Source organism: Rhinolophus sinicus, chromosome 18 (genome assembly GCF_057876585.1).
Source record: "Rhinolophus sinicus isolate RSI-liver-muscle chromosome 18, RSI-T2T, whole genome shotgun sequence".
Classification (NCBI taxonomy): Eukaryota; Metazoa; Chordata; class Mammalia; order Chiroptera; family Rhinolophidae; genus Rhinolophus; species Rhinolophus sinicus.
The window spans coordinates 95,506,698-95,521,375 of record NC_142518.1 but is presented as its reverse complement, the minus strand read 5'-3'; the positions used below and the strand labels follow the sequence as shown (position 1 = coordinate 95,521,375).

At 39.5% G+C, this 14,678-nt stretch overlaps 1 protein-coding gene across 1 annotated transcript in view; it reads left to right on the top strand.

The window, feature by feature from the left end:
- Positions 1-14,678, top strand: part of GPC3 (glypican 3) — a 473,825-nt gene that overhangs the window by 257,603 nt on the left and 201,544 nt on the right. The window contains exon 3 of the mRNA XM_019717458.3: positions 565-1,259. Within this exon, the coding sequence (XP_019573017.1) occupies positions 565-1,259 (695 nt within the window). The remainder of the gene's footprint in view (positions 1-564; positions 1,260-14,678) is intronic.

Below are 14,678 nucleotides of genomic sequence, written 5' to 3'. Positions count from 1 at the left end.
GATAACTCCCTTTAAAGTTATCTAGAGAAAAAAATCTACCAAAAAATGATTAAATTTGTGATAGTTTTTATTCTTGGCTAGGAACTTGCCTTTCCTCCAGGGCTGAACAGGCTTAAATTGTTATGTGAGTTTATATAGTATATGGTTTGTTGTCAAGTATTTATCTCTGTCCAAAAATGAAATGTCTTATAATACAATTTATCTTTAACTGAATAAATCAATGAGAGAGAGAAAAAATAACTTCTCATTTAGCCTATTTTTAATCAGTATTTTCATGAGAGGCCGAAATGTTAACTGAATCCTGGCTTTTGTCATTTGAAATATAATTTGTGTGTTTAAGAATTTATGTGCATATCAGTGTTTGGACTTCATGCTCAGAAAGAAAAATTGATTTATAGGAGCAAGAAACTGCAGGAGTAGAGGCAAAGCCAGAAATGAATATGATTCAATTGTTTAAGGCAAATGGGACCTTAATCACCACAGCAATAGAGAAATCTCAAATTCAATTACATCCTGGATTTTCATGCTTTAATTTTGGGCATTTCTCGATCTCTTATTTTACAGAGGCCTTTGAAATTGTCGTTCGCCATGCCAAGAACTACACCAATGCCATGTTCAAAAACAACTATCCGAGCCTGACCCCACAAGCTTTTGAGTTTGTGAGTGAATTTTTCACTGATGTGTCTCTCTACATCCTGGGTTCTGATATCAACGTGGATGACATGGTCAATGAACTATTTGATAGCCTGTTTCCAGTCATTTATACCCAGCTAATGAACCCGGGCCTGCCTGAGTCAGCCTTAGACATCAATGAGTGCCTCCGAGGTGCAAGGCGTGACCTGAAAGTATTTGGAAATTTCCCCAAGCTTATTATGACCCAGGTTTCCAAGTCACTGCAAGTTACTAGGATCTTCCTCCAGGCCCTGAATCTCGGAATCGAAGTGATCAACACAACTGATCACCTGAAGTTCAGTAAGGACTGTGGCCGAATGCTCACCAGGATGTGGTACTGCTCTTACTGCCAAGGACTGATGATGGTTAAGCCTTGTGGTGGCTACTGCAATGTGGTCATGCAAGGCTGTATGGCAGGTGTGGTGGAGATTGACAAGTACTGGAGAGAATACATTCTGTCTCTTGAAGAACTGGTGAATGGCATGTACAGAATCTACGACATGGAGAATGTACTGCTTGGTCTCTTTTTGACGATCCATGATTCCATCCAATATGTCCAGAAGAATGGAGGAAAGCTGACCACCACCGTGAGTACTTGTCTACAGTTTTCATAGGAACTCGGTCCTATTGGGATGGGGCAGCCTGGCCAGTAGCAAGTGCTCATGGAGAGAAGTGAGAAAAAGATCAGAGGGTGGGAAGGGATGATAGAAGGACTGAATGACCTCACAGAGTTAGGTGCACATTAAGACCACAGGTTATGGAGTCATAATGCCTGGCTTTGAATTTAAGCTCCACCCACTTGCTTGCTGTGGGGCCTTGGGTGAATCATTTTATCTTCATGAGCCTCATATTTCTGATTTATAAAATGGATATAAAAATAATCTCTTCTTCATAGGGAATAACATATGTTAAAGAACTTAACGTGTGCCTGGCACATGGTAAGACTTCAGTAAATATTAACTACTGTTACCATTCTTGTTAGTTATCATAATCCTCATGACAACCCTGTGAAATAGGAGCTATTATTTCCACCTTATAAATGAGGATACTGAAGCTCAGTGAAACTGTAACTTGCCCAAGGGCACCCAGCTATAGTCAGTGGAAGATCCACAGTTCAGAAATTGATCAGATCTCCCTTTAATCAGTATATCACCAATTTTTCTGATTTTGATTTCGCTCTAATACTCTTAATCATATATATCACATTCCTATTTTAAGTAGTGACTTCAAATGCAGGAGACCCAGCTAGAACCCGCTAATTAAACCTACACAAGATCATAAGCAAGGCAAAATATACATGTTTTCCGACAGTTGTTTTTTACAGCTTTGATTATACGAGTCAGCCTGATGGGATTTGTGATGTGGGTGGAACAGTTCTGTAAGTAAGGCAGCATTTTGCTTGGTTTCAGTCCAACATTGTTAGTTATTATACCTGCAAAGCTTGAGTGCATATATTCAGAACCATAGGAGGCACCCACTTTTCAATGTAGAGCAGAACACACAGCCAACACTTGCCAGCCAGAGCCCACTAGGTGGTGATGACTGATTCCTGAATGCTGCCAGCTTTGTAAAAGGAGGTGGCACAATCATCTAATCCACTATCATTGTTGGGCTCCTACTACATTTCAGGTGCTCTGCTGGCCAGTTTGCATAACATTATTTCACAGTAATCCACGAGATAGGCCCTAATATTTTCCCCATTTTACACAGGAGGAAGTGAAGCTTAGAGACATTGAATACCTTCCTCGAGATCTCAAAGCTAGCTAAGTGGAGGTGGGAGAAACTGAGATTTATACCCAGGCGTGGTAGGCTTGGTTGACTCATGCTCTTAGCTTCTAAACAGTGCAACTGCTGTGTACTCTGAACCATTGTTTACCCAGAATATGGATGGCAGATCGGGCCATTTAGCCTTGTCTTCGAATTCTGGAAGTACAAAATGATAGGGGTAATTGGTTTCTTTGGTGAATTAAACTAGGAAGGACAGAAATGATGCAACCCACAGCATGGCTACTTATGGAGCTGCTCTAATTGCCCCATTCACAATTTTAGCCATTTAAAACACATTTGCTGAGAAAATATTTTATAGCAAAATGAACAGAAATGTCCCTTCTAACGATAGTGTTCTTCGATGGTTAATTATTCCCTTGACTGCTTTATAATTCAAGGCCTTATGCAAAAGTAAATCTCACAGAACTAGAAAAAATGAAAAGTCAGTGCATTCATATGTTCATTAACCTTATATTGATTGAGGGCTCACTATATGTCAGACACAGAACAAGGGTGACAGGGGTGTGGAAATGTCTTCAATAACAGGAAAAATAGGGAGACAACATTGAAGACAGGGTATGGTAGGAGTGTTTAAAGGTTGCCTCTGATGGTCACTTGACAGCAGCATAATTGATCTTGAAAATCTGTATTCTTCTGTAGTGCTTTTAAACACAACAAATAGGGTAGGGAGCTGATACGGGATTAAGTACAAGGTTTTGATTGGGCTCTAAACATAAAGGTTTATTTAGTAAATTTTATTAAGCATCTGCTTTGTGCATGGCACTTTGCCAGGTACTGGGTCTTCAAAATTACCCAAGACATAGTTCTTAAGTCTTGAAAGGGTCAGTCTAGTTGCAGCTGAATACATTTCACCATAGTGAACATTTCACTGTAATATGAATGTTTGAAGGGCCATGAGAGATTAGCTAGTCCAATCCGATTGGTTTACAAATGAAGAAATAAAGCACAGGGAGGCTTGCCCGAAGTTACATGATTAATGGAAAAGCCAGAAGTAGAATCCAAGTTCTTCTGCTGCTATAATCTAGCTAGCGCTCTTTCCACCATACCCGTCTGTCTCCCATTAGACCCTCCCAGATTTTCACTCTAAAAGCTCCATTAGGATTTTGCAAAGACATCGTGAACTTAAATTGGAGAGCTATTTCAGGTGCCAAACCTGCTATATTTTAGGTGCACACTTTCTTGAGTGTGGGCATGTGGATGTGCGGACACATAGAGGGAGTACATTTCATGTCATTATCATTCAGGAAGAAAAGCCTTGGCTGTCAAGAGGTGCTCAGTGATGCAGTCCCTTTCTGTTTTGGCCATTAAGGACCTGATTGCTCCCAGCTCCCAGCTGGTTATGAGAGCGTGAAGTCTGCCTTCCCCCGGGAATGCGTGAACTAGAACAGAAAGCATATGTAAACTCTGCCTTGTTACTGTTTTATGATCACCAGCTCTAAGTAATATATACCAAACGGTGAAGGTGAGAGAGTCATTGACCAGGTATGACCTGGCCCATACTGTGTATGGGCCAGAAAGAGACTGGACCATTTGCATGGGGGGAGAGGGGAAGTGAGGGCTGAGTAGACTGCAAAACTCTATTCATGTTAACAAACCCACAGGATGCCCCAAAGCAAATGTCGATTCAAAACTGAAGCATTAATGAGATTTTGCTGTAACTCCCTCGCTTTTCTGTTGTGATAAATGTAAAACGCTACCAGTCAGTCCTACTTGAGGTTGTGGTGAGAGATATTTTTTGAAAATATGCTCTTCCTGAGCTCTGTTGAGATAGCATTTTTAGTTAGCTATAAGCTGTGCCATGAGGTCTGCCATACAGGGATTTTGCCCAGTTGTTTTGGTGGCTACCATGTACTCCAGAACATTTTGGCCTTCTAAGTGAATGACCTGTTAATGCTTTAGTTTTCCCTGAGCTAGTTTTCAGTTCTTTTTTGTTTTTGTTTTTTTTCTCTTTTTTTATTTTATTTTTTATTTATTTATTTTATTAAATTTATTGGGGTGACAATTGTTAGTAAAATTACATAGATTTCAGGTGTACAATTCTGTATTACATCATCTATAAATCCCATTGTGTGTTCATCACCCAGAGTCAGTTCTCCTTCCATCACCATATATTCGATTCTTCAGACTACCAAATGAAGGTATGTAAGTGAATGTTGGGGTGTTGTCACTGGCAACACTCCTGGAGGTGGTAAGCATCCAGTCCCCAAACTTCGCTTACCATCACAATCACCTGGGGAACTTGTTAAATAGATTCCTGGAGTCCACTCCTGAGGATTTTGATACCAAAAGTCTGTGGAGAAACCGGGGAGTTTGTCATTTAAAAAGTTCCCCAGTTGATTCTGATATTCTTGTGGGAGCAAATCCAGTCACATTGTTTGGAAGATAAGGTAAAGCCCAGAGGTTAGAAGTGAATGACAGTTAATGGCAAAGCTCGGATTCCTCATCTATAAAATGGGGTTGCTTTATGGGATTAAATGAAATGATAGGTTCAAAATACCTGGCCAGAGTTTGAGGCACATGGCAGGTTCTCACTAAGCTCTGGTCCAGTACTCTATTCCATTTTTCTGAGTTCCAAGTTGACAATGAGATTTTCTTAAACTTATTTTTAAGTGCCAAGATGTTTAATGTTATTTTAGTCCAAAGAAATGAATAAAAATAATGTATGAAAATGTATGTGTGTGTACGTGTGCATACGTGTGTGTGTGTGTGTGTGAGAGAGAGAGAGAGAGAGACAGAGAGAGAGAGAGAGAGAGAGAGAGAGAGAGAGAGAGAGAGAGAGAGAGAGAGAGAGAATAGGGAGAACAAGGGAAGGAGAGAGAAAATTTGTACAGGAAAGCCCAAGAAAATATTAATGATGGGACTGAAAATAGATGCATCTTGATTCTCCATCTACATTTGTGAACTAGGTTAAATATCTTGGCCCCAAGTAAGTATCAAGTAGGTCTTTAATAGTATTTGGGTGAGAATATCTCTGCTAAATTTACCAGTACATTATTGAATTCTATACTTTATACTTGAAGCAAATATAAATATGTTGTTTTCAAGACATATATTTTCAACATTGTTGTTACACTCCACCCAAATTGTTGAATGCTACAACCTTCTTTTTAAAATGATTTTTTTTCTGAAATAATTTTGATTGTCATTACCTGTGTATGGATTATACACATAACCATTGTACATTTCACATTATAATTCATTTCCTGATTAAATGAGTAATAATCAGCATGTTGGATGTTTACTGCTCTCCCAGAACGTTTCCCAAAACTTTCTATGATGATTTCATTTATTTTCTTTACCCCCCCAAAGTAGTTGCTCACATATCCTCACGTGGCTGTTAGCACTTTTATTTTTCCATTTCTACTCATGTACTTTCTTTATTGATTCATCTCAGAATTTCTCAGCGTTAGTGCTTCCTCTCCCACAATTTCATTACCTCAGCTTGTTACATGCTCCATTCAATGTTGCGCAAAATTGCAACCTTTTCTAACACCACTCTGTCTCCCTTTCTTTCCTCATTGTGATCTTTATTTTAGCACTCTCTGAAATAAGATTAATTTCAGGAAACGTGTATTGAGCATCTAATTGTGGAAACACTCTGATAGACATGGGGGTTGCAGGCAGTGGCTGGAAAGATGACCATGACTCGGTTGCTGCTCTCAGGGGTCACTTGGCTAGCAGGTAGCAGAGCTAAGATTCAAAGCCGGATGTGTCTGACTCCGAAGCTCATGCTTTTAACCATTACTCTATATTGCTCTCTCAAATAGTTCTTCTCTCCCTTCATCAGAATCTTCATTCCCCAAACATGGACTAAGTAGGTTTTGATGATCTTGTTTAATATCCTGTATTACTCTCTACTGTTTTTCCAGCTGCACAATCAGTTTTTTAATTCATTCTCCCTCCTTGGAGACGTTTGCTATAGTATTTCCCAATGAAGTACTGAAAGGTATGAGATCTTTAGTCTTCATAACACTTAAAGGCACAGAATAATTTCTAGGGGAAGAAGGAATGTTTGTGTAGGTGATGGAAGACCCAGTGACACAGTGAAATGATGTTACCTAGAATCGGTATGAGTAATACTACTGGTGAGGAATAGGCTATCTTCCAGTTGCAATGTTTGGAATCTGTCCGTTGAACCAATAGATAGATTTTAGTGCATTTGTCTTTGATTCTGGACCTTAACAGTACATCCAGGTCTCCATTATGGCATTTCCTTAGTAGTAATGTTGCCTACTGAGATACTCTGGTATCCAAGTACATCCATTTCCTGTGCTAGAATTTCTGAAGATATCTTTGGTAAAGTCAGTATTTATTTATGTGTGCTAGGAAGCTCTGGGGAAGATTCTCTGTTGATCCTCAATAATAATTGACTCTATCAAATTCTTGTATTTTGCTGTCTGTGTGACTGTAACTCATCAGAATTTCTAAGATTAGCCTTACCTTCCTCTCTGCTTTTGAAGGCTGAGGTTATTTCTCAGGTGTCAGAATGTCGGTGTTTTCCTCCTCATGCTATCAATTTGGACTTTCATTTTTTAGTCTCAGATGGAGATACCTTGTCTGAATTCATACAAGCTGTTTTCAGTACCAAGTGATTTCAAAGTGATAAAAACAAGTAAATAACTCACTACTACCTAATTAGTGTCTGAAAGTTAGCATCTAGAACTGTGGTAAGCAACTTTATTTGTATGAGGTCCATATCTGGAAAGGCAAAAATGTTTATAGGCTGCTATCCTTTTTTCATTCACAATAAAAATAGCTTCCCATTAGGGAGAATGTGTAGTTTTTAAACATAGATTACCTATTTATTGAAGAGAAGAATACAAATGAAAAAAATTGACACCTCTTTTAGGCACTAAATGTTAACTTCAGTGCAATTTTCAAGCACTGGTCACACAAGGGAAGCTTTAATGCTTCATCCTGAAATTATATACATTATGAGTCATATTAGGAAATTAGGTGGGCTCTTCACGAATCTAGAATTACTTGCCTTTGCCCTTGCAAGAAATGGCAGTGTGACTACCAGTTGTTTTATGTTTTGAATCGTTAGAAAGAAGTGTTTTCTCCTTTCTGTGGTGTGTGGATTGATACGGCCGGAACATGTCTTCAAGAACTGTGAAAGGTCTCTGATTTTTACCCTAATTGCAAGCTAACAAGTTAGCTGAACACAGTTTCATGGATGCTGGATCAAGACATGAGATGACTGGCTCAGAGATGAAGGATAGTTTATTTCTCACAGCAATAGCAGTAGCCAGAGTATCAGCATTGATGCCAGATCCACGAGCTCCAGTTCCCGTGGGGTAAGGCAGAGAGGGCCAGATGACGCCTGCACACTCAGTGAGTTGCATTACTGAAGAGGAGCCTTGAGCTTAGGGAACTCAGATCTTTTATAATGGGTTGTAAACCTGCTTGCTGTTTTCTCTGGAGATGCTACCTCTGTTTTCTAAGGCTGTTCACTATATAAAGATACTTGAAGAAGATAGTCTGGGGGGAAAGTGCCTCTTTTTATAAGACATGCAGAAACATGAGACCCATGGAAAATTGTCTTGCAACACATGATCCCCCAACCTTGGATGGCTGCAAGAACCTCTCAAGTTCACAATGCTTTTAGAGGATCACGCAAGGAAGTTTGAAGTTAGTGCAGACACTTAGCTCAGCCCGGACTACTTGGCCAAAAGGCAGGGCTACGTGCCACATGTTGGAGGGTAGCCGAAGGCACATCCAAAGACAGAACAATAGCAGTTCTCTCAGTTATTCAGGGAATACTTGAAAAAGAAAGTATGAAAGGGGCACCTGACTGTTGCCTCTGGTTAGGAGCAAACTCTGTTCCTTTGGGACTCCTTCTACTACTCTATTGCTCTCCCTTTTGGTCTCGAAGCTATCATTTCCTTTCTTGCTTATTCAGGGTCTGGGGTCAGGGGTTTGTATTGCTAAGTGACTTGGCTGAGTGAGGTTTTCTCTTCCATTGCACTTCCATTGCATTTGCATTGCAAAACCTGAAATGCCACAGAATACATGGAGTCATGTACACAGTGTGACTCCTCTGTGATTCTTTTTTCCCCACTTGGACTAAGGTTACTCTTGGCAACTGTAGTATGACATCATTCACTCACAATAGCACCACAGGCAACCTTGGCTCACTAACCTCTTACACCTATGCATCTTGCTATCTTACTCAGGTCTCTGGCAGAAAATGCTTTCTACTTGGACTGTTTTTTTAAAAGGCAATCCCCCCACCCCCACATGAAAGGTTGAAAACATATCTTGAACAGCACAGAAGCATTTTTAAATGAAGTTGTACTGTAGTATACTAATTTCCTCAAGAGAGGGGGTAGTTATAACATTTGCTGTAATAAAGAGTTTCACAAAACACCAAGATGATGTAATTTGGGGCAGATTTCTTTCAGTGTGTTCCAACCTTTATAAGATGAAATACAAACTTCAAAACTTCATTATTATGTACCAGCAGCCAAAAATTTCTGAGTGCTAGTGCTGGGTACTATACTAGGTCTCACAGTTTACCATTCCTTTCCATGTTGGGGCGGGGGGGGGGGCGCATTAATAGGGAAAGACAAATAACCTTTGTTTTGGTTAAAGTACAGACTTGTTAATTTCCTTTAAAAATGTTCCTTTGGGGTTTGAGGTTCAGAATGCATCAGACTTCACAAAAGCAATGCTGGAATGGCCATGAGGGATGTTATCGAGGTGATGAAAATGTTCTAAAAACTGGTTTGTGGTGATGGTTACACACCTTGGTAAATTTAGTAGAAATCAATAAATTGTATATTTGAAATGGATGAATTGTACAAATCCAAAAATATACCTCTATAACATTGTAAAAAAGATTTCATAAAATAAAAAACTGGAATTGATACGTATATAAAGCATTTCAAATACAACATATAAACATATTATATTCATCACCCAGAGTCAGTTCTTCCATCACCATATATTCGATCCCCCTTACCCTCACCTCCCCCCCCACCCCCCTTACTGGGTGATGAACATACAATGGGATTTATAGATGATGTAATGCAGAATTGTACACCTGAAATCTATGTAATTTTACTAACAATTGTCACCCCAATAAATTTAATTTAAAAAACAAACAAACATATTATAAAACAGCTGGTAAAATAATACATGTATAAATATTAACCATATCATTCAAATGAATTACTATATAAAGTAAAACAAAAATCAATAAAAGCAATGCTGGACTCTAGAAGACAAAAAAAAATGTCCTTTTGGGACGTACATAACCCATAAAGACTGCTTTCATGTTTCCTACTGGGGCTGGGGGTTGCAGAAGGGTTGCTGCTGCCTTATTACCTAGTTCAAATCTTTTCTGAAGACTATTCAGAAAGTGAATTAAGTTTTTCTTTTTACATTCCACTCAGAATGCCTGAAACAGATAAAGTAGGAAACGGAGTCATTATATTTGGGCGCTGTCTATTATCATTTACTGACTGAGAGTCTATCTAAGGCTTTCTGCTTTTTGCAGATAATTAATTTTGTTCCCAAATGTAGGAAAGAGTGATTTTAATCAGTATGTTTGTACTTTCAGTCACAAATAGAGCCCATCAAAGATATGCAGTACAAATAAACCTCATAAAATATGCAGCCTGAGCACTGCTTGAAGTTAATGTGCTATCCTATTTTCCAAAGAAAAAAAATTGTAGGTATGATTTTTAAAAGTCGATCTTGGTATTCTTATAGAGTTAATAGATGAACCCCTCTTTTTCTAACTCAAGCTTATGCTATAAATTATTTTTATCGTTAAATTTCATGAAGTAGAACTCAGCAAGTGTTTGATTTGACATGGAAATCAACTTGTCGACCTATACATATTTCTGAGTTCTGGGTGTGGGTTTCTCTTTATGCTTCTAGAAAATTACAGATGGTCAGATTTAAGTTCAAGACTCAGGTTCATGGGATGAAACCTAAGAGTATTTGTGAAGGAATTCCTCTCAGCTCTTTTGAAAGACATTTGTCCTTTTTCCCTAGCCACCCAGCCCCACTTCTGACCAACCCCTTCGAAGCCTGTGCCTTCTCCCTCTCTTTCAAAATTGTACTTTACTCAGTGTCTTATTCATTCAGGCCCCATACTTGGTTTAAAATGATGATGTTTGATCATGGTTCAGTCATCACAGGAGGCCCATTTCTGCTTCTAGTTCTCTAATGTGTTCCCTCTTCTGGGAAACAGACACAGTTCACTTAGCAAATTATGTATTGCCAGAAAACCCTTCAAAAGAGTTATCAAAGATGGAGATCTCAGTCACTGTGACTCAGTTGTAGGGGGAAATGCTTAAGTATAAGTAGGACCTTTTGGTGCTTCTGAAATCACCTGCTGTGGAAGTTTCGTAGTGGAAATAACATCAGTCCAGGGATCAGAATATTGATAATAGGGTCTTTGCCGTGTGCTACCATGGGGTAGAGGTTTTAGAAAAGTAACTTAATCTGTGCAATGAAGAAGGTAATGATAAGGAGAGTGATTATTTATTAAGCACTTGCTATGGGCCACACCCAGTTCTAAGCTCTTTACATGGCTTAGCTCATTTAATATTTAAGATAATCCTGATAAGGAGGGGATTACCATTAGTACCATTTTTCAGGTTAAAGAACTGAGGCCACAGGGACTTGGAAGTGGGTGCCAGCTTACAAGGAGGCTTCAGCTGCTCTCTACTGCAGGAGCTCCTGAGGGTCACCTATTGCTCAGGGTCAAGCCCAGTCTTAGAATGTGTGGGTGGAGACTGGCTCCCTCTGCAGATAGGTGTAAGTTGAAGTTGATTTAGCTGATGGGGATGAAGCAGAATGGAAGCCAGGACCTTGCTAAGGGTCTTTCATTCCTGCCTATTCTTTCAGTTACTATTCATCCTGTTTCCTACCTGTGGCCTTGAAAATTACATGTAAACTTCCAATGGGCTTAGCTTTTTTCTCTGCTTTTCCTCATATTTGTACAAATGCCGATTAAATTTTTAAAAATCTGCTTGGAACTCAGGCTTCCCTCAGGATCAGGACCTATTTCATTTACCTTTTCTAAAAAAGTCCACTTTTGATGAGCTCAGGTTTAAAAGATACTTTAAAAGATTTATGGCACCTCCATTTTCCCCCTTTCAGATCACAAATCCAAAGAATGGTGAACTATCAAACTCTGTGACTTTCTTATTATGCATCAAACCCTGTAAAGAGCTCTTTCCAAACAGGGAAGGAGTGCTGTGGTTACTGAGTTTCTGATTTACACAAATATCCCATTCCCCTTAAAAGTTTCTTAATGTAGGGGCCGGCCCGGTGGCTCAGGTGGTTGGAGCTCCGTGCTCCTGACTCCGGGGGCTGCCGGTTCGATTCCCACGTGGGCTGGGGGGCTCTCAGCCACAGGGTTGCCAGTTCGGTTCCTCGAGTCCCGCAAGGGATGGTGGGCTCCGCCCCCTGCAACTGAAATTGAACACGGCACCTTGAGCTGAGTTGCTGCTGGGCTCCCGGATGGCTCAGTTGGTTGGAGCGTGTCCTCTCGGCCACAGGGTTGCCGGTTCGACTCCCACGGGGGTTGGTGGGCTGTGCCCCCTGCAACTAGAAAACGGCAGCTGGACCTGGAGCTGAGCTGCGCCCTCTACAGCTAGGATTGAAGGGATGACAACTTGAGGCTGAATGACACCCTCCACGGCTGGGATTGGGGGGACAACAACTTGACCCTGAAAAAAGAAGTCCTGGAGGTGCACATCGTTCCCCAATGAAGTCCTGTTCCCCTTCCCCAATAAGATCTTTAAAAAAAAATTTATTAATGTAAAATTAATGGGTATATTGACTGTAGCAACCTTCTAGCACATTTTTATGAAATATGATGAACATTTTAAATCACCTTTGAACAGTCTCTTCACAAGTTTTCTAGACATAAAGTACTCTAGACAAAAGAGCAGGAAATTAAATTAGTGTCCTTACTCTGATTAAAAATAAAGCAATAATTGCGATAAATTGGCATAATCTAACTTGACAGATAGAAGCTGTAGAGTACATGTTATATTTCCTTTCAGTATGAAAAGGATGTTAACAAGCCCCATATCACAGAGGGTGAAAGAATACACACTGGTGGAAACATTTCCCTCACACATCTGTGTTTATCATGTTTTAAAGTCTGTTCCCTCCCCCACCATTTCTTCTGAATCTGTAATCCATTGATTTTAAAAAATTAATGCATCACTGAAACTGCTCTGCTATGAAAACCCCATTCAGTATTGTCTCAGCTCTGATTATCATTGACCAAAGACTCTTCAAGATACCAGGTATAATAAAGTACAACAAACACTCATTTTTAATAACACCATAGAGATTTTTAAGAGCAAAACTTTCAAGATGGAAAGGTGAGTCGATACCCTGCCCAGGAATGTGTCAGCTTGGTATTTCAAGGAGCTAAATAAGGAAAGGTTGTGTGATGTACTAGGAAGAACGTGGGCTTCAGGAGTTAGGATGTGAATCTTTGCTCAGCCATTCCTTATCTTAGTGACCATGGGCATAGTGTAAAATCTCCCTGAACCTTAGTTGCTTCATCTATTGAATGGGGATAAAAATGCCAACCTCTTAAACTACTATGAAAATTAGCAATAATGCCTAGCACACAGCCCTATAGAATCTGACATGTAATGTGATTTATTTCATATACTGTGAGACAGAGGGGCCTTTTCTTCCTTGGTCTTCCCTCACATGGGGTGTTCATTTTGGGGGTTCTCTCATTAGCTTCACCATCATTGATAAATATTTACTGAACTCCTATGACAAAGATCCTGTGCCAGGAACTGGAAACACAAAAATCAGGAATCTGTTTCAAGAAAGTGAACCAGTTGGGTTGTAGCAGAATTTCTGGATTTTTTTCCTCTAATGTTAGGATGATCTTTCATGGGAGACTGCTTTTCCAGGTACTCCATATTTCTCCTACGGACTTAAAGTTGCTGAGGGTATGTTTTTGGTGTGTCTTTGAACAAGTTTATTCAGCCTGTGTGGCTATAAGGCTTCTGCTTCTATTCACCCAACCCTTGCCACTGATAACCAGGATGATCAATCATGTTTTCCCCGGATGTTGAGGTGGATTGATTCCTAGCCAGGCAGACCATGTTGAATACACAAGTTTTCTACCTGCTCACAGTGGTCTTCACAGAAGACTCGTGAATAAAGGACAATGTGATATATCTAAATTCATGATGGGGATTGTTAGCATTCATCTTCTTTTCCTCGGGTTTAGTGCTGAAATCCTTGGGAGAAGAGGGAGGACTCAAGCTGTGTTTATGGCTTCTTTGTTTTAGAGTGTGTTGTGCTGTATAATGCTAAATTGCTTGTGCTGGGTACCACTGTTAAATGATGATTAAATTTAGGTTGGTATAAAAATGAATAGATATGTATTACATATCTTCGGTGTAATTTAATGATATCCCCTTGATTTAGATATTATCCTTCTATTAAATTCCTAAATTTTCTGGTCTGTTCTTATCCATCCTGCCTAGTCAGAGTCTCTTCCCCCTTTAAAATGAATGGCAACTATCTTTCTGATTCTTAGTATTTGGGTTATCCCTCTATTTCTTCCAATGAGGGAAAGGAGAAAGCAATGGGGGAGGAAGTGAAGGGAGTTTTCAGGGAGTAAAAGGAAGATGGGAAGTGAATCAGGCCATTTTTAAATGATTTTTTTCTGGGTACATACCCTCTGCCGTATTTACTTAATATAATCATTGTCGCACTCATTCTAGCACAATACAAATAAGTCGCAAATTCTAGATTTTAAAAAATACGGAAAAATACAGTATGTCTCAACTATGACTTACTTGTCATTTTCTTAAATCAAGCATTAGTTTTAGTGTGTGAGACTATCATTCTCTCCTCTTCCCCTAGTATACAATGTCTTACATACAGTAGGTGTTTAATTCTTCTCTTATATCAAGCTAAAGGGGAATGCAGTTTGTTCTTGGGACACTGAGGAGCCATCAATAGTATAGAGAGCATGAATCTCTACCCCCAAAGTCAGAAGTATAAGAAGGAGTGCATCTTGTATTATTATTATTATTTTGGCTTTCTTTTTTGAAATAATAGACTATTTTTAGAACACTTTTAGGTTTATAACAAAATTGAGCAGAAAGTACAGAGAGTTCTCACATACCTCCTGTCCCCCACACACCCAGAGCCTCCCCGACTATCAACATTTAGAACCAGAGTGGTACATTTGTTGCAATCAATGAATC